This window comes from Peromyscus leucopus, chromosome 20 (assembly GCF_004664715.2).
Source record: "Peromyscus leucopus breed LL Stock chromosome 20, UCI_PerLeu_2.1, whole genome shotgun sequence".
NCBI classification, from domain to species: Eukaryota; Metazoa; Chordata; class Mammalia; order Rodentia; family Cricetidae; genus Peromyscus; species Peromyscus leucopus.
Window position 1 is genome coordinate 33,482,174 of NC_051080.1, and position 14,909 is coordinate 33,497,082.

The 14,909-nt window shown below is 56.6% G+C and overlaps 3 protein-coding genes and 1 long non-coding RNA gene across 5 annotated transcripts in view; 1 reads left to right on the plus strand and 3 right to left on the minus strand.

The window, feature by feature from the left end:
* Window positions 1-44: 44 nt before the first annotated feature.
* On the minus strand, window positions 45-6,912 carry Lrrc24 (leucine rich repeat containing 24). The gene is made up of 5 exons (XM_028870994.2): window positions 6,847-6,912; window positions 3,433-3,681; window positions 2,955-3,233; window positions 2,672-2,840; window positions 45-1,272 (listed from the first exon to the last, which is right to left on the minus strand). Exons 2-5 carry the CDS (start codon window positions 3,613-3,615, stop codon window positions 338-340), a joined length of 1,566 nt encoding a protein of 521 aa, XP_028726827.1. The 5' UTR covers window positions 3,616-3,681; window positions 6,847-6,912; the 3' UTR covers window positions 45-337.
* C20H8orf82 (chromosome 20 C8orf82 homolog) lies at window positions 6,176-8,536 on the minus strand. Its single transcript, XM_028871004.2, has 3 exons — window positions 8,353-8,536; window positions 7,897-7,945; window positions 6,176-7,701 (listed from the first exon to the last, which is right to left on the minus strand). Exons 1-3 carry the CDS (start codon window positions 8,512-8,514, stop codon window positions 7,256-7,258), a joined length of 657 nt encoding a protein of 218 aa, XP_028726837.1. The 5' UTR covers window positions 8,515-8,536; the 3' UTR covers window positions 6,176-7,255.
* Window positions 7,610-8,862, plus strand: LOC119086370. Its single transcript, XR_005089644.1, has 2 exons — window positions 7,610-7,699; window positions 8,447-8,862. It is a non-coding gene; the product is annotated as an uncharacterized LOC119086370 (long non-coding RNA).
* The window catches only part of Arhgap39 (Rho GTPase activating protein 39), a 105,331-nt gene continuing 99,113 nt past the window's right edge, over window positions 8,692-14,909 (minus strand). For both annotated transcript variants that reach the window (XM_028870993.2, XM_028870991.2), the window contains 5 exons: window positions 12,442-12,515; window positions 11,643-11,842; window positions 10,850-10,941; window positions 10,076-10,245; window positions 8,692-9,936 (listed from right to left, as the gene is read on the minus strand). In XM_028870993.2, coding sequence (XP_028726826.1) covers window positions 9,742-9,936; window positions 10,076-10,245; window positions 10,850-10,941; window positions 11,643-11,842; window positions 12,442-12,515 — 731 coding nt within the window. In that variant the 3' untranslated portion in view covers window positions 8,692-9,741. The remainder of the gene's footprint in view (window positions 9,937-10,075; window positions 10,246-10,849; window positions 10,942-11,642; window positions 11,843-12,441; window positions 12,516-14,909) is intronic.

The following is a 14,909-nucleotide window of genomic DNA, read 5'->3' on the forward strand; positions in this document are numbered from 1 at the left end:
TACATTGCTGGTGTTGCCTCATCATGGTAAGTTGCCAAGCATCATCCAAGCTACTGGCCCTACTTCCTCACTGTTAATCACGCTAGTCCTACTGTCCAGAGCCAGCGTGGACTGCCGGAGCCGGCGGCTGGGAACACCTTATCCACGGCCCCGGTCACCCACAGACCCCCGGTTCCCGACCTGACAACCCCAGCACACACAGCTCTGCAGCGCAATTCCCGACCTGAAGCCCCCCCAACACACAGCGCTGTGGCGCGGCTTCAACTTTACTAATGAGCATGTGCAGGGCTGCACCGGCCAATCCCCGGCGCCCACGTCACTGACCCGCGCGGCAGGCTTAGCAATGGATCTCATAGGCGACGCGTGGAGGGAGGCGTAGCCCAGACATGAGCCCCTCGGGAGGGTTTTGTTCGGGCGGCTCCTCGGGCGGCACGTCTGCGAACAGGGGCTTGGAACGGTCAATGACGAACATCTCGTGTCCACGTTCATCGCGGAATTCCTCGAGCTGCGCAAAGGTGCATGGCCCGTCTGAATAGTCGTTGACGAATAGTGTGCCTTCCCCCGGCGGCGCAGGCACCTTTTTCCGCCGGCGCCGGCGCCGGCAGATCATAGCAGCCAACAGCAGCGCCGTGAGCGCCAGCAGCGCGATGGCCGCTGCGATCGCCGTCTGCGTCGCTAGGCCCAGGGCACGGAAGGCCATGCTGCCCGTCTCGTGCCGGGGCTCGTGTCCCACGGGGCGTGTAGCCGGGGCCTGCGGGGCGGGTGGCTGCGGTGACTGCTGCCGGGACGCGTTGACCAGGAGATGGAAGGGCACACGCGCTCTGCCCCCAGCATTGGCGGCCTCGCATTCGTACTTGCCGGCGTGAGCCAGTGTGATGTTGGTGAGGAAGAGCATGCCGCTGCCGGTGTCACGGGTCGCATGCCCACCCAGGCCCGATGTCCCACCTTCCAGCTGGGCTTGGGCTTGAGGTTTGCCGTCGCGAGGCTGGGGCACCTTTCTCCAGACCACCAGGGGCTGTGGGTATCCCGATGCCTGACAGGCTACCTGCAGGTCTTCCCCCAGGTTAGCTGTGAGCTCCGGGGGCTCCACGTTCACAGAGGGAGGGATGCAGATGAGGCTACCACCAGATACTTCTAGTAGACTCTGTAGCGCCAGGCGAGGGGGCTCTGCACATGTGATCTTCTTGTCTCTGGAGCTCAGCAGCCGGCGGCCCCCCTCTTTGATCCAAGAGCCCAGCCAGTGAAGGGCACAATCACAACGCCATGGGTTCTCTGTGTAGGGCAGAATACAACCTAGGTAGATGGGGTCCTGCTGATCCAGACAGAAGCCCTTTCCCACCTCTTACAGATGCCTATGGAGTCCCAGAACCCTTACCACCTCTTCCCTCAGTCCAAGTTCCTAGGAGTGTGTGTGATCCCAGATCCCAGTTCCTGAAAGAGCATCAGCTTCTCTGAAGTCCCATTTTGCAAGCCTCCACGTCCTTGCATATTCCAGCCGCACTGAAACCCTGTTGTCAAATGCACTCTCAGGTTTTTGCCTGCCTGCCCTCTGATGACGAGTTGCAGGAGCTTCAGTTCTGTTAAGTTACGCTGTGGAACTGGTTCTTGTCTTCCTTACACGGTAGGGTGCATGAGCACTCTACCAGCACCCCCTGGTGGTCGTTTACCAAGGCTGCAGGTTCTGGTGTGACCCTGCAGAGTAATGCCCATGGACTGCCATAGTGAGGCAAGACAGAAGGGGGAAATTATAGGGACACAGGAAGGGAGGCAAGTCTCCATAGAATCCGGTTGAAGATTCTCACCAAGTGAGACTCAAGGATTAAGGCACAATTAACATTTGCTTTGAAGATTGCCAACGTAATAATATTCCTTTTAAATATAGAAGAATGTTCAAGTAGCAGTGAATCATACTTAAGGCCCAAGCATATATAAATATGATCTTCAAGAATGACCTCACACCTTTTGTAGGTAATTTCTGGGGGAATCACAAGGCTAAACCTTTGTTTACAGTAAGGGCATCTTCCCCCGACAACCCCTGTTTCCTGGGGAGTTGCACTATCATCTGTAACCCCATCCAAGGCAGAGGAACCACCCTATGGTCTCACTTAAGTTTTGTTTGTTTTATTTTCCAGACAGGGTTTCTCTGTGTAACCCTGCCTGTCCAGGATCTCGATTTGTATACCAGAGTAGCCTTGAGCCCAGAGATCCTCCTGCCTCTGCCTCCCGAGTGCTGGAAGGAAAGGCGTGCACCACCGTACCCAACTCACTTACGTTCTTTAACCATCCTTAGAGATGTAACTTCTGAAGCCATCAAAACCAGTGTATGTGGCTGCTGTCAAGGCGCTCGTGACTGTAAACTCCACACCAGTGCCCTTGTGTGTCTTTCGTCCATAGCACCTGTCTTAACCCTCTGTGTTAATGTCCCCTTTAATAAACCCCAACTCTGTTACATCTTGGCTTATTCTGAAATTCTTTTCTGCAGTGAAGTGAAGAACCTGGCTCTGCCTGAGTCAGGGTCTGTAAAAAAAATTAAGAGAACTCCCCAGGTCGATGTGGCCACAGTGTGGAGTGGTCTCTGTTCCTACCACATCTGACACTAGGAACCCCCTGTGTACGTGAGCCTGCTTCTTCCTACTGGTGCAAGAAGAGACCCTTGGCCAAAGGAAGTTACCTGTGAGGCGCAGGACTTGTAGGCTGCTCAGAGGCTGCAGGGCCTCTCTGCTGATGGTGCCCAGTTGGTTCCTGCTGAGGTCCAGCAGTGCCAGGGAGGAAAGCCCAGCCAAGGCCTGGTCCTCCAGTAATTCAATGCTGTTTTCTTGAAGATGCAGCTCCTGCAGTCGCTGAAGTAGGGACAGCAGATCATCAGGAAAAGGGACCCCGAGAAGCTAGACAATATTGACCCCCCCCCCCCGACATCACAGCAAGATCCCGCACTTTTGGCATTTGTCGCTCACCGGCAGGTGCAGGAAGGTGAAATCCAGCAGCTTCGCCAGCTGGTTTCCAGCCAGGTAAAGCACGCGTAGCTGGACTAAGCCCACAAATGCCCCGCCGCGCAGTCCCCGAAGCCGGTTGCCGGTGAGCGCCAGTTCCAGCAGGCGTGGCTGTGCGCGGAAGGCGCCGGACTCCAGCGCCCGAAGGGTATTGTTGTGCAGGTAGAGGTGGCGCAGGGCAGCGAGAGGCGCCAGGGCGCCCTGCTCCAGGTGCGCGATGCTGTTGTCTTGCAGGAACAGCGTCTGAAGGTTGTGGGGACGAGAGGATTACTTCACTGTGGGCATGCCCCACTCCCGTGGAGCGCCCCATCCCACATGCCTACCTCTGCACCCAAGTGACCTTCCACCACACCTCTGATGCCCACACAATCTCCTCCTTTGCGGTGGGCACTTGTAGCCCACTACTCCAACCCAAGACCCTCCAGTCCCACATAGTGCCCACCTGCGTCCCTGGGGGGATGCCCGGTGGTACGACACGCAACCGTAGGGCGCCGCACTCCACTGTGGCGCTGTAGCAGCGGCAGGCGGCGGGACAGCCAGTGGCGCGGGGCGGGAGTCCGGGCAGCAGCGGCAGCAACAGCAACCCCAGAAGTAGCAGCGGCAGCGGGGGAGCCCCTGGGGCCATTTCCGAAGAGCCCCACCGGGAAGTTGTGGCTTCCCGCAGGGACTGGCCCCAGATGGGATGCGTCTCCTGAAACAGGTTAGCAGGCCAGTGCTAACATCAGCCAGCCAGCGCATGGGCAGGAATGAAATGCCAGGCATGGGTGGGTCACGCTCTTCATCTCAACACTGGGGAGGCTGAGGCAGCAGGCCTGGTGTGAATTCAAGGTTAGACCTAGACAGAGTGTTCCAGGCCAGTCTGGCTGGACTGCAGTGAGACTTTGTCTCAAAATATAAAACAAAAGTAAGAAACAACTAATTAACACGGATGGAAGTCTACATACAACCCCTGTGTGACTTCTGAGAAGTTAAGAACAGCACTCAGGAGGCAGAGGAAGGCGGATCTCTATGAGATGAGGACAGACTGGTTTACACAGTTAAGGCTCCATAGTGAGACACTGTTGTTTTTTTTTAAAGCCTGATTTCTTCCCTTGGTAAAATTTGTATGAAGGCAGGCAAGATGGCTGCACAAGTGAAGGCCCTTGCCGGGTAAGCCTGGTGGAAGAGAATTGATTCCACAAAGGTGTCTTTTGACCTCCATGACCCCCCTCCCCCCCATGCGGGAAAACAATATTTTGAAAAAGGGAAACAAAACAAAACAAAACTCTTTCTCTGAGGTCCCTACCTAGCCCTAGCTTTCTTCCTGTACCTGCACCGAGAGCCTCCTGCTCCTCACTGGCAGGACACCGCCTGGCTCACCTGCACCCTCATGAGGAGCGCTCCTTGGTTCCCAGATGCAACAGTACATACTATAGGCTTGGGAACTGCCTGGGTTGGCAAAGTCCAGGGCCCAAACCCAGGCCTGGGCCAAAAAGAGCAGGCTCTAGGCAGGCATGTCCCCTTGGTCTCACTTTGTGGGTACTGGCATCAGCATAAAGTTCAGTTCTGAGCAGAAAACTTTGTGCCCCGTCACAAGAGCAAGGAGCCCCACTTGACCTTGACTCACATGACCCCACCTTATGGTCCATCTGTCATGATTTGAGGGGCTGCTTGGTGCAGTCCGTGATCCTCCTGTTGTAGGGATGGAGGTGAGTGGACAGCTTACTTAAGAGTTAGGCTTCTTCCTCAGGTAACTCATACTTTTTATTTCCTTTTAAATGGGGTCTACTGTGTTTCGGGGGGTGGCCTGGAATTTATTATGTGGACCGCAACAGCCTCAAAACCCAAAGCTCTTACTGTCTTCGCCTCTGAGCGCGGACACTAATGGCCTGTGTCAACTATGCCCAGCTTACTTCTAATTCTTTTTTCCAAAAAAACTTTCATTTAGATTTTTTTAAAATTTATTTTTATTTTATGTGCATGGTGTTTTTTGCCATGGATGTTGGGTCCCTTGGAACTGGAGTTACAGACAGTTGTGATCTGCCATGTGGTTGCTGGGAATTGAACCCGGGTCCTCTGGAAGAGCGGCCATTGCTCTTAACCCCTGAGCCATCTCTCCAGTCCCTAGATTTATTTTATGCATATGAGTGTTTTGCCTGCATGTATGTATGTGCATCTCATGCATGCCTGGTGCCCTCAAGTCAGAAGGCCATCAGATCTCCTGGAACTGGAGTTAGGATGGTTGTGAGCCACCATGTGGGTGCTAGGAATCAAACCTGGATCCTCTGGAAGAGCAGCCAGTGCTCTTAACTATCAAGACCCCCTTGAGACAGGCTCTTTCTCTATGTGGCCCTGACTGTTTTGGAACTTGATCTGTAAATCAGGCTGGTCTTAAACTCACAGAGATCCACCAGCCTCTGCCTCTCTAGTATTGGGATTAAAGACCTAAGCCACACCTGGCTATCACTTCTAGCTTTTTTGAGTCAGGGTCTTGCTATATAGCCTGTGCTGTACTTGAACTTGAGATGCTATTGCTCATGCTCCCAAGTGGCAAGGTTACAGGTGTGTACCATCACACCTAGCTTTCTCGGGTCTTTGTTTAGAGAACAGAGGGATAAGACAAACAGAAACCAGTTCATAGGCCAAGAGCCTGTCCCCCAGCCCCACAAGCTGGTTCCCAAGGAGCCTCTATCTTTGGAGTAAATGGTGTGTGTCCTGGCTGGGGTGTGGGAGGAAGCCTTAGGCCACCATCTGCCCACCCCTTCCCCCTTCCTTCTGGGAACTGACCTCAGTGTCTCCTACCATGATATACTGCTGAATTTCACTCCTATCATGCCTATTGGGTATCTAGCTTCCTAAGTACAATACAGGAGCAGTGACCTCTAAAACTATCAAGAAATGCATTCTACAGTAGTTTATTGCATGTGCCTGTGACCCTAGGGACAGGAGGACTAGGGTCTGGTTCTAGGCACAATGCTGTTTTTAATGGTGGTACCAAGGCAGAGAAGCGTGCTTTCCTAAAGTTAAGGAGGATAAGAGCGAGGGTGCACCGTTTTCCTCACTGGCACGGTCTGCCGCGTTTAGCACCTGCTCATTCACTAGGTCTCCTTGCCGTGTGTCAAGTTGAACTGCACTAGGTGGCCTTGGTGTTTGTTTTAGTTTTGCATCAATTGTAAGTTACATCTATGCCATTTAGAGTCAATAGAGATGAGGCAGCAGAGCAGTAAAGTTTTAATGGAATAGCTTTGGCGCAGGCAAAGGCAGTTCCTAGATATCTCAGGACATGTGGAGCCCCAAGAAGCTGGGATGTTTGCTAGGCTTCTGGGTTTAATCTCCCGGAGCACGAATCACGGCTTGGTCCCTGGCTCCAGACCTTGCGCATCTGTCCAGCCTTCATTTGCAAAGCCTTGATCTGTGCACTAGGGATCAGAGCTGCTGCTCATGCAGTCGCCCAGATGTGCATCAGTGCAAGACAGCCATGACAGGAACGAGGGCCCCTTACTAGAGGAGCCCAGAAATCCTTTCATCGGAACGTGAACCCCCTAATCCTAGGCAGGAGCGGGGCGTCAGTCTCCTGGGTGCTCATCTAGGCGGGAAGAGGGTGAGTGGAGAGGAGCCCTGTGTCCTCCCTCGGGCGCTGCGCGAAGCCCCAGCTGAGGTCTCTGGCAGCCCTTGCAACCAGACGCTTGGAACCAGCACCACCTCCCCTAATCTCCCCCTCCCGCCCCAGTGAGTCCGAGCCTGCTCGTAGAGGGCGTGGCTTCCATCCCCTCCCCGCAGCCAGATCGCCTGACCTTCCTTTGGTGCTGCAGTCAGAACCTAAAGGGCCCCGATCCCGCCCCCAATCCTGGTGACCTTGGGCCAGGATCCCCCTCACCTGCTCCAGGGGCGAGCGACTCCCCGCGGTGCTTGCGGCGGCAAGACTGGAGAAGCGGCGGCGGGGGGTGGGCGCGGGCGCGCACGCGCGCACCGGCCCACGCGCGCCTGCCGCCCCGCCTGACGTGACCAGCGCAGGCCAATCCGTGGGATGCAAGGCCGGTGTAAGGGTTAGAGGTGGCGGAGAGAGGACCTCGGTAGGGGCCGAGGATAGCAGGGCCGCGCCAGAACCTTGGACAGCGCCAGCCTAAGGCAGCCCAGAGCGCCTCTTGCGCGCACGCGCACTCAGTCACCGGCAGGTGACAGGGGACATCTGGGTCGACCTGGAGCGCTGGGACCGGGGGTAACCTGCGAGTACTACAAAGCCCAGTATTTGCCTTAACCCTCCCCACCCAGTCTCAGCCGGAGGCTCAGGGCGGCGGGGCAGTGGGCAGCAGCGGGGCCAGATCCATAGTGAGGGCGATGCGGCGACCTTGCCAGTGCACGTGAGAGGGGACCGCGGGGGAGCCAGCCCCATACTCGAAGCAGGCACTGAGCTCGAAGGCCAGGGCCGAGCGCACTAGGCCCACGCCGCCCGCGCGCGCCGGGGCCGGGTGGTAGAGGCGCCCGTTGGCCGCCAGGGGTAGCAAGCGAGCCGGCTCAAAGGGTACGGCCAGGGCCTCGCCGCCGCCGCAGAAGGAGAGGCGAGGGGCCGCGCTGTCGGGGGCCAGCAGGTGCGTGAAGACCACCGGGCGGTCTTCACAGCGCAGGAAGTTACGCTCTCGGCCGCAGAGAGAGAGGAAGGGGAAGGATGCCTCGTAGCGCCCGCTCTGGTTAGGTCTCAGACGGGAGAAGAAAGTGACCAGGAACTGCAGGTCTGTGGGAACAAAAGGCGCGACTGTGCACGCTCGGTGGGCACGCTTCCCAGGCGGGCTGCTCTTCCTGGGCACGCCAGCAGTGGCACGGGGCTGCCCCCCCCCCAGAGGGTGGGAGCTGCCTGCGGAGAGGGGGGGCTGGAGGCTTTGAAGGGCGGAGGGAGAGCGGCACGAGGGAGCAGCGCCGCCAGCGGTACCTTTGAAGCAGGTGACAAAGTTCTTCATTTTGGAGTCATCCAGGAAAAGCTGCAGACAGAAGGGACAGTGGACAGTCAGTCCCGGAAAGAGAGCCCTGAGCCCAGTGCTGTGTCGCTGTTCTTGCTTTCCTGTATACCGTGTTCAAGGGGCATGGGGAAGGGCCCTGCAGACTTTGCTCACGCCTACTTACAGGTTTCCAGCGCTGCACCCCCTTTTCCCCCCCTTGAGCGTTCAGCTCAGGGATTGGTGCTAGGAAGCCGGCGTGGGGCGGGGCTGCGATGCCGTGCAGGCGGCGGCCTCTGGGCTTTCGGCTCCAGCCTAGGCTTTGAAAGTCGGGTTCACCACCACGCGCAGCACCTATTCCTTCCTAGGTTTCGGCCCTAGAACTCTTCCCTGCCCCAGGCCGACTCTCCAGCTCCCTCAGGACTCCTCCCTCTGTCGGGCGCCAGGCACACCTGGCCCTGGTGATCCACGTAGTAGAAATACTCGCGGGTTCTGGGCTCCGGGCTTTGGCCCTGTGTGTAGGAGACACGTTCGTCCCCACTGCAGGCCCGAGCTCCCCGCGACCTCGCCAAGGCTACAGCCAAGTTGCGCAGTGACCTGCAAGGAGGCCACATCCTTCCACACCGGAAACAGGTCACACAGACGATCCAGCGCCTGGTGCTTTGGGTTCCGGCGGCAGCACGTGTTCGGCGGGGCGGGGCCCCGTGCCCCGCCCCCGGGGAGGAGCCACACTGTGTGGACCCCGCCCCCACCCCGCCCTTCCCCGCGTCGAAGTAACCAGGCACAGGCAGTGAGTGTGCATTTGAACTTTATTCACACCGAGCGCTGTCACCTCTGTCCACACGTCGGAGGGAGCGCCTGCGGCAGGGACGCCGGAGAGGTCCAGGATCCGCCCCAGGGGGCTACCGGCCTCGCCAAGGCGGGACTTTTGTTTTTAATAAATAAAAACAACTCTAAAAATATATATATATATATAAACGGGAGAAATTAAGTTTGACAACTGTTGGAACTCAGATTCCAGGATGGAAAACGCGGACGAGTCCAGGTCCCATCCGCACGCCGCCCGCCCGGGTGTGGAGTTTGGTCAGAGGCCGTGAGGTCAAAGGGTGGTGGTAACTTGCTCAGCGAGAGGACGGCAATGGCAGTTCAAGAGATAAATAGCATCTGGTTAAAACTATGTCCTTAGCAAACTTAATTCTGACATCTGTCGTTCTATTTATATCTTTATACACAAGTAGGCTGGGTGCGGGTTAGATTCTGGACTCACACCAAAAACAAAAACCCAAAACAAAAACAAAAAACCTCTCACCCTCCCCCACCCGCCCCAAGAACGCCTGCCTAGCCCTGGCCCCACCCCAGAGGGCTTTGGTGTGGGGCCTCCCCTTGCACAAAGACCTATTAGGCATTAGGTCGACGGGACTGCGTCCTAGTGGTGGCCAGCACAGCTCTCTAGAGCGCCTCTAAGTCTCCTTCAGGCCCGGGCCAGAGGCCTCTAGACTAGGGTAGGAGGGGTCAGGGCTAGAGTGCCTCGGTGGCAGACTGCCCTGGAGAGGGGACGAGGTCGTGTTGCCCTGAGCAACGCGGCATGTGCTTCGGCCGACCAGGAGGGCAGTGTCGCTGGGCTCCGGCAAACAGAAGGCACTTCTCGGGGCTGGCCTGCGGCCGGCGGGGCGAGCCGGTGCCCGCAGGAACTGGCCGCGAGATATGGCGCGGCTGCTTTGCCCAGGAGGGTCTGGGGCGGGGCAGGGCGGGCGTCTGGCGGGGCTTGGCATGCTGCCTCGCTGGGGCCTTCCCTCCCACCTCCCCGGGTGTCACCCTAGCTGGTGTCCGTAGCCCGCGTGCTATAGAACGCCTTCCATGAAGCTGGTATCTAGATGCTGAATGAGCACTCGCAGAAAGGACATCTCCTTTCGTGTGTTCTCAAAGATGACGCGTGGGTCATCCGACTGGCAGCGCAGGCAGTTGGGTGCCATCACCATGGCCAAGTTGCTGACGTCCATTTTGGTGATGGCTACGTTGGCTGGCTGCACGAACACCTAAGTGGGGGGAGCGGAGAAGGGAGAGGAGGAGAGCAGAGTGGAGGGTGGGCGTGGCTATTAAGGGGTTAGCAGGGAAGGCAGGTTGGGTAGGGTGAAAGGTGGGCATTGGCTGGCATTGGAGGCAGAGCATGCATACCTGGAGGAAGCGAATGAGGTAGCACAGCACCATACGGTTGATGCGCGGTAGCGAGTGCACCACGGCCACTGCAGCCTCCGGGCTCTCGTAGTGCGCAATGCATTGTTCGTAGAATTCGTGAGGAATCAAGGGCTCCTCCAGCTCCCGATACCACAGCTTCAGCAGCGATGCTGAGGGCAGGAGTGGCTTAGATGGTTATGGTCTGAGGGCCCCTAAGCCAAGCATCCACCAGAGGCCACATCCAGAGATGCAGGGGGTGTGTAGTGTGTGCCAGGGTATAGAGCAGGCTGGAAAGGGGCCCCTTGGCCAAAGCTGTTGAGACGGAGCCCAGATCCCAGAGACACTAGCTGCTGGAGGACCTGGGATCAATCTTGGTGGTTTAGGTGTATATAGGTCCACAATGACTACAAATAGACTTTGTCAGAAGGGCTGTGCAGCTGCTGAAGTAGCTGGCTGAAAATGCCCCAAGAGCTGGGGGCCGGGCTGCTCTGGAGGGGCAGAGCCCGGGGTGCGTCAACAACACTGGCATGTCCAGTGGGGGGATGTCTACAAGTGATGGGGAGACATCACTTCACTAAGAGAATGCTTCTGGAGGTAGGTTCCAGGGTGGAAGAGGATGGTGAGATGCAGCCACAGAAGGACAGAGGGACAAGGCCATAGGGTGATCCTAAGGTGGATGACTAGACAGGGATCCTGGCCTGAATGGTGATCTACTTTCTGGGATATGCATGCAGACCAACACCTGCCCAGCTGTTAAGTATGTTTGGGGCTCACCAGGGACGTGGGGGTCCTCCAGGCCTGTGGGCACCTTCCACTGGTCCACCTGCAACTTCAGGGCATTCACCTCATCAATGTCACCAGGGACCCTAGAGCATAGGGCAAGTGTCAGACCAGAGGAGATCATCTTGCCCCAGTGCTCAAGTCTGGAGGGGCAGAAAGCTTCAAGGTCCCACCAACCTGACTAATTCTCTCATGGAGGGTGGGATGAGTCAGGACTTGGTTGCTCTTTTGGGGGCATCCTGCCCCGTGCACTTGGGTCAGTGGTGTGGGATTCTCCTGGGGCCTTCTCCCTTCAGGGCCTATGCTGGTTTCTCTGTGCAGCTCTCTCCCTCTGTCGGCCACTAAAGCCCAAACCTAGGCCCTTGGCTTCCCTACTTATCCTTTGGGGGCTTGAACATCCCTGGTCCTGACAGGCAAGTCATTACAGTGGCTGATACTGCAAAGGCAAGTGCCACCCCAGGGCACGGTCTGTCACATCCTGTTCACACAGGGTGAAGAACTGGGGATGATGAGCTGCCTGGCCAGCTTCAATGCCATCTTTGAGGCTCTTATCAAAGGTGATGTCCTTGCTGGTATCCGGGTCACTCTGGACCCCTACTGGCTGTCTCTCGTTGGCCATGTTGCTATTTTGGGCAGTGACACAGGCACCTTGCCCCCTATGGATGGGACATTGTCTTGTCTCTTTGGGTGCATGGCCTCTAGGCTTTATGGTCCCTGATACTAGAGATCTATAGTGAACCCACCACTGTGCTCTCTTTTCCCACCCAGTCTGGGATTGGCAAGGCACCTGAAGATGCCCTCTGTCTGGTCACCGTTGAGCGCCAGCACCTCCTCGGAGAGCCGCGTCTGTACCCAGGGCAGCTGCCTGTCAGGGTAGCGCTCTTTCTGCATGCTCATGACCTCCTGCAGTGCACTGCCGAACATGGACGGGCTGAACACTGCGTTCTTGGCATGCCGTATTTCCTCCACGTTGGGTTTCTTCAAGCCCTGTGAAAACAGCCCAGCAATCAGGTCCTGTTGTAGTCTAGCCTCCTCCTTCATCTCTTCTCCCTAACTCTGGGCCTTGGCCCAACAAGAACCAGGGACAACCCAGACCCTAATCCAAGTCACTTAGTGGGGTGTCTCCCATCAGGCCATCTGCAATACCCCCAACCATGGCTATGTAGAAGGTGGAGGTGAGGGTCCCCACCACAGGCTTGCATATGGCAGTGCCTGACTGCTGCATTTCACCATGCCAGGAGTTCTTAGGGCGCAGTGCAGCCAGGATGCTAACCCAGACTCTGGGAGGCTGAGTATGGCCAGATGGATGGAGTACCTTACTCAGGGAGGCTACCTGACGCCCTGTCTAGGATGTGTACCCGTCTGCACTGCTCCTCAGCTGGAGGCCCAGGCATGGGTCCGGGGCCCTCGAAGGGAAAGAGACTGTGGGAAGTGCAGGCGAAAGCCTTCCTAGCCAGCCACTACCACAGGCTGGGGCACTCTGCCAGCCAGTGCTCTCCTGAGCCTCACTCTCCCTCCATCAGGCTTCTGTGTGGTCTGCAGGGGAGCCATGTGCCCCAGCCTGCTTCTCCCAGAAGCATCTGTACCTTCTTGGCCCCAGTCAGCGCCGCCTTCTGCAGTTTGTGGTAACAGTACTTCGCATAGGTGCTTATTGCCACCCCTGGAAGAGAGAGGGTGGCAGTCAGCCGGTGTGGACATGTGGGGTACAGGGGATGAGAACAGCAACTGTAGGGGTTCGGGGACGTGGCCAGCCTCTCGCCCACCCCTGAGCTACACAGTAGCCCATACTCTCTCACAGGCAGTCCGTCAGAGCAGAGACCCAAGAGGAGAGGCAAGGGACACTTCCTCCACCTCTAGGAGCTAGGGTAGGGTAGGAGAATCCCTCTGCCAGCCTTCCTACAGCCACCTAGGACAAACAGGTTGGGAACAAAGCTGCTTCCCTAAAGGAGTCATAGGTAGAAAAGAGCACACCCTGGGTCTAAGGCCTTCAAACCCTACTTCCTTTCCTCCTTAGGTGACCCTAGCAAGACCTTTGGGCATCCCTGGACCCAGGGGAAGAGGCTTCTGGATGTAGCATTTGGTGCTTTTGGCCAGCAGCCCTGGCTTCCTCAGGAAGGGAGTGAAGTTGGAGGCAGAGTGTCAGGGAGAGAGTGGCCAAGGCTTGGCTCTTAGAGAAAGACAGCTTGTAGAAGACGCCAGTGTTGTGTGCCAGCACGCGATCTAACAGGAGGGTAAGATGATGGCGGGCCGAAGCCTGGCTTCCTCTCTAAAGGTAGGAAGCATTCTGGGTCTCGTGCCCTGCAGGAGCTGGTGCCACTGGAGTGTTGGGAGGTGATAGACTAGAATGGAAGATGATGTCATGTGTCGTCCCAGCAAATAAGGAGGGAGACAGGTGACAGACAAGGAGTCATGGACAGACCAGCCACCAGCTGCGTGCTTCCGGAAGGTCCTGCCTTTGCAATCCCCAGCTTGCTACCTGCTGGGGCCCATGGAGCCTGTGATTGGGAGTACCTTTGCCTTTGAAAGGAGACAGTTTCGTAGGGACACCTGGGGTCCTTAGATCCCCCAACTTATAGAGGGATATAAACATATACTTATTATATATGTTATAATTTTATATATATATTTATCCCATAAGTATATTTTGGCCCATGAGAACCCTTTATCACAAAAGTTTTATTCACATTTGTAAAGTGGTTCTTTTCTAACCAAAATAATTATAAATTTCTCAGACATTTAAGTTTTGGACAATCTGCCCCGGGTCAAATGATCCACAGACCTTGGCAGATCACCTTGGTTTTTGTCCTCAGCTACCTGGATAGTGTATCCTGCCCTTCATGCCTGCTGTGAGGCTGCCCTGTTTTAAAGGATGGAGAGTGCTGAAATGCTTCCCCTGGCCGACTCGGCTGCCCTGAGGGCGAACATCTGATACTTGCTCAGGACAGAAGAACCTCTACTCAGAACACCTCTCAGCTGGTAGTGGGTATGAAGAAAGCTCTCTGGGCTTGCCTCTCTGTAGGCTAGCCTGAGGTACCGCCTGTCTCACGGAAGCCTGGGAGCCAGTGGAAAGCCGACAGTTGCTGGCGTTATGGCGCTAGCAGGCAGACCAGGACTGCGGCTGTGCACATGTGGCTGGAGTCGAGGAAGCTGTCCGTGATTTCTGCTCTGTGTCAGCCAGTGTCACTGCATCATCTCAGAGACCTTACTTGTAAGAGGAGGTCTGCTCTGGGCCCCCAGTCTAGCCTTGTTGAACCCTGGCAAGAACCTCCACCAGGCTGCAGGTCAACAGTTTTGTGTGTGAGAACGGTTTACCACAGACTTAGGAGCAGCACTCCAGAGCGTTTACCATTGTAGCGGGAGTCTGGGTAGGCTAAAGCCTCAAACACTGCTGGGTGTGCCCAAGGCTTGCTGTGTCTGCTGTTGCTACCCGGCATGGTCCAGGGAGAGTGCGCTCTGGTTCTCTACCTGACGCAGTCTGAGCCCCAGGGCTCTGCCCGGTTCCGCTCCAAGTTCCACAAGAACTTGACCCCACCTTGTTGCCCACAGCTCACAAATGGTTGCCATCCATGCAGCTCCCATGCCCCTGGTGGTTAGGCAAGCAGGCTCTCATAACTCTTCCCACTACTATCCCCATGAGCAGTCTGAGCACAGGCTGCTAGGGCTATGGAGGCCCCAAGCAAGGACAAATTTCCAGCCTTACAGATGCCATCCTGGCCTAGGCTGCAAGGGTCATCATGCTCTCTCTGCAGCTTCCGGCTGGCCCAGTTTGTCCTAACAGACCTCACCTACAGAAAGCTCCTGGCCTTGTCCCTGGGCTCCAGTGGGTGACATACAGTAGGCAAGAGCTTCATGAAGAGAGAAGGGCAAAGGACAGGAGACAAGGGTTCCAGACACTGCGCCCCTGGGCCTGGCGTTGGCAGCTCTACACAGAGTTGGTGCAGGACGGCCAGAGCTGCCTTGAAGCCTTGTGAAGAAATGGCAGTGCGGAATTGAGAGCTCTAGACAGGGAGGCACAGCCTTCCCTGGAGTTCAGCTGAGCAGAGTGGTCCTGAGA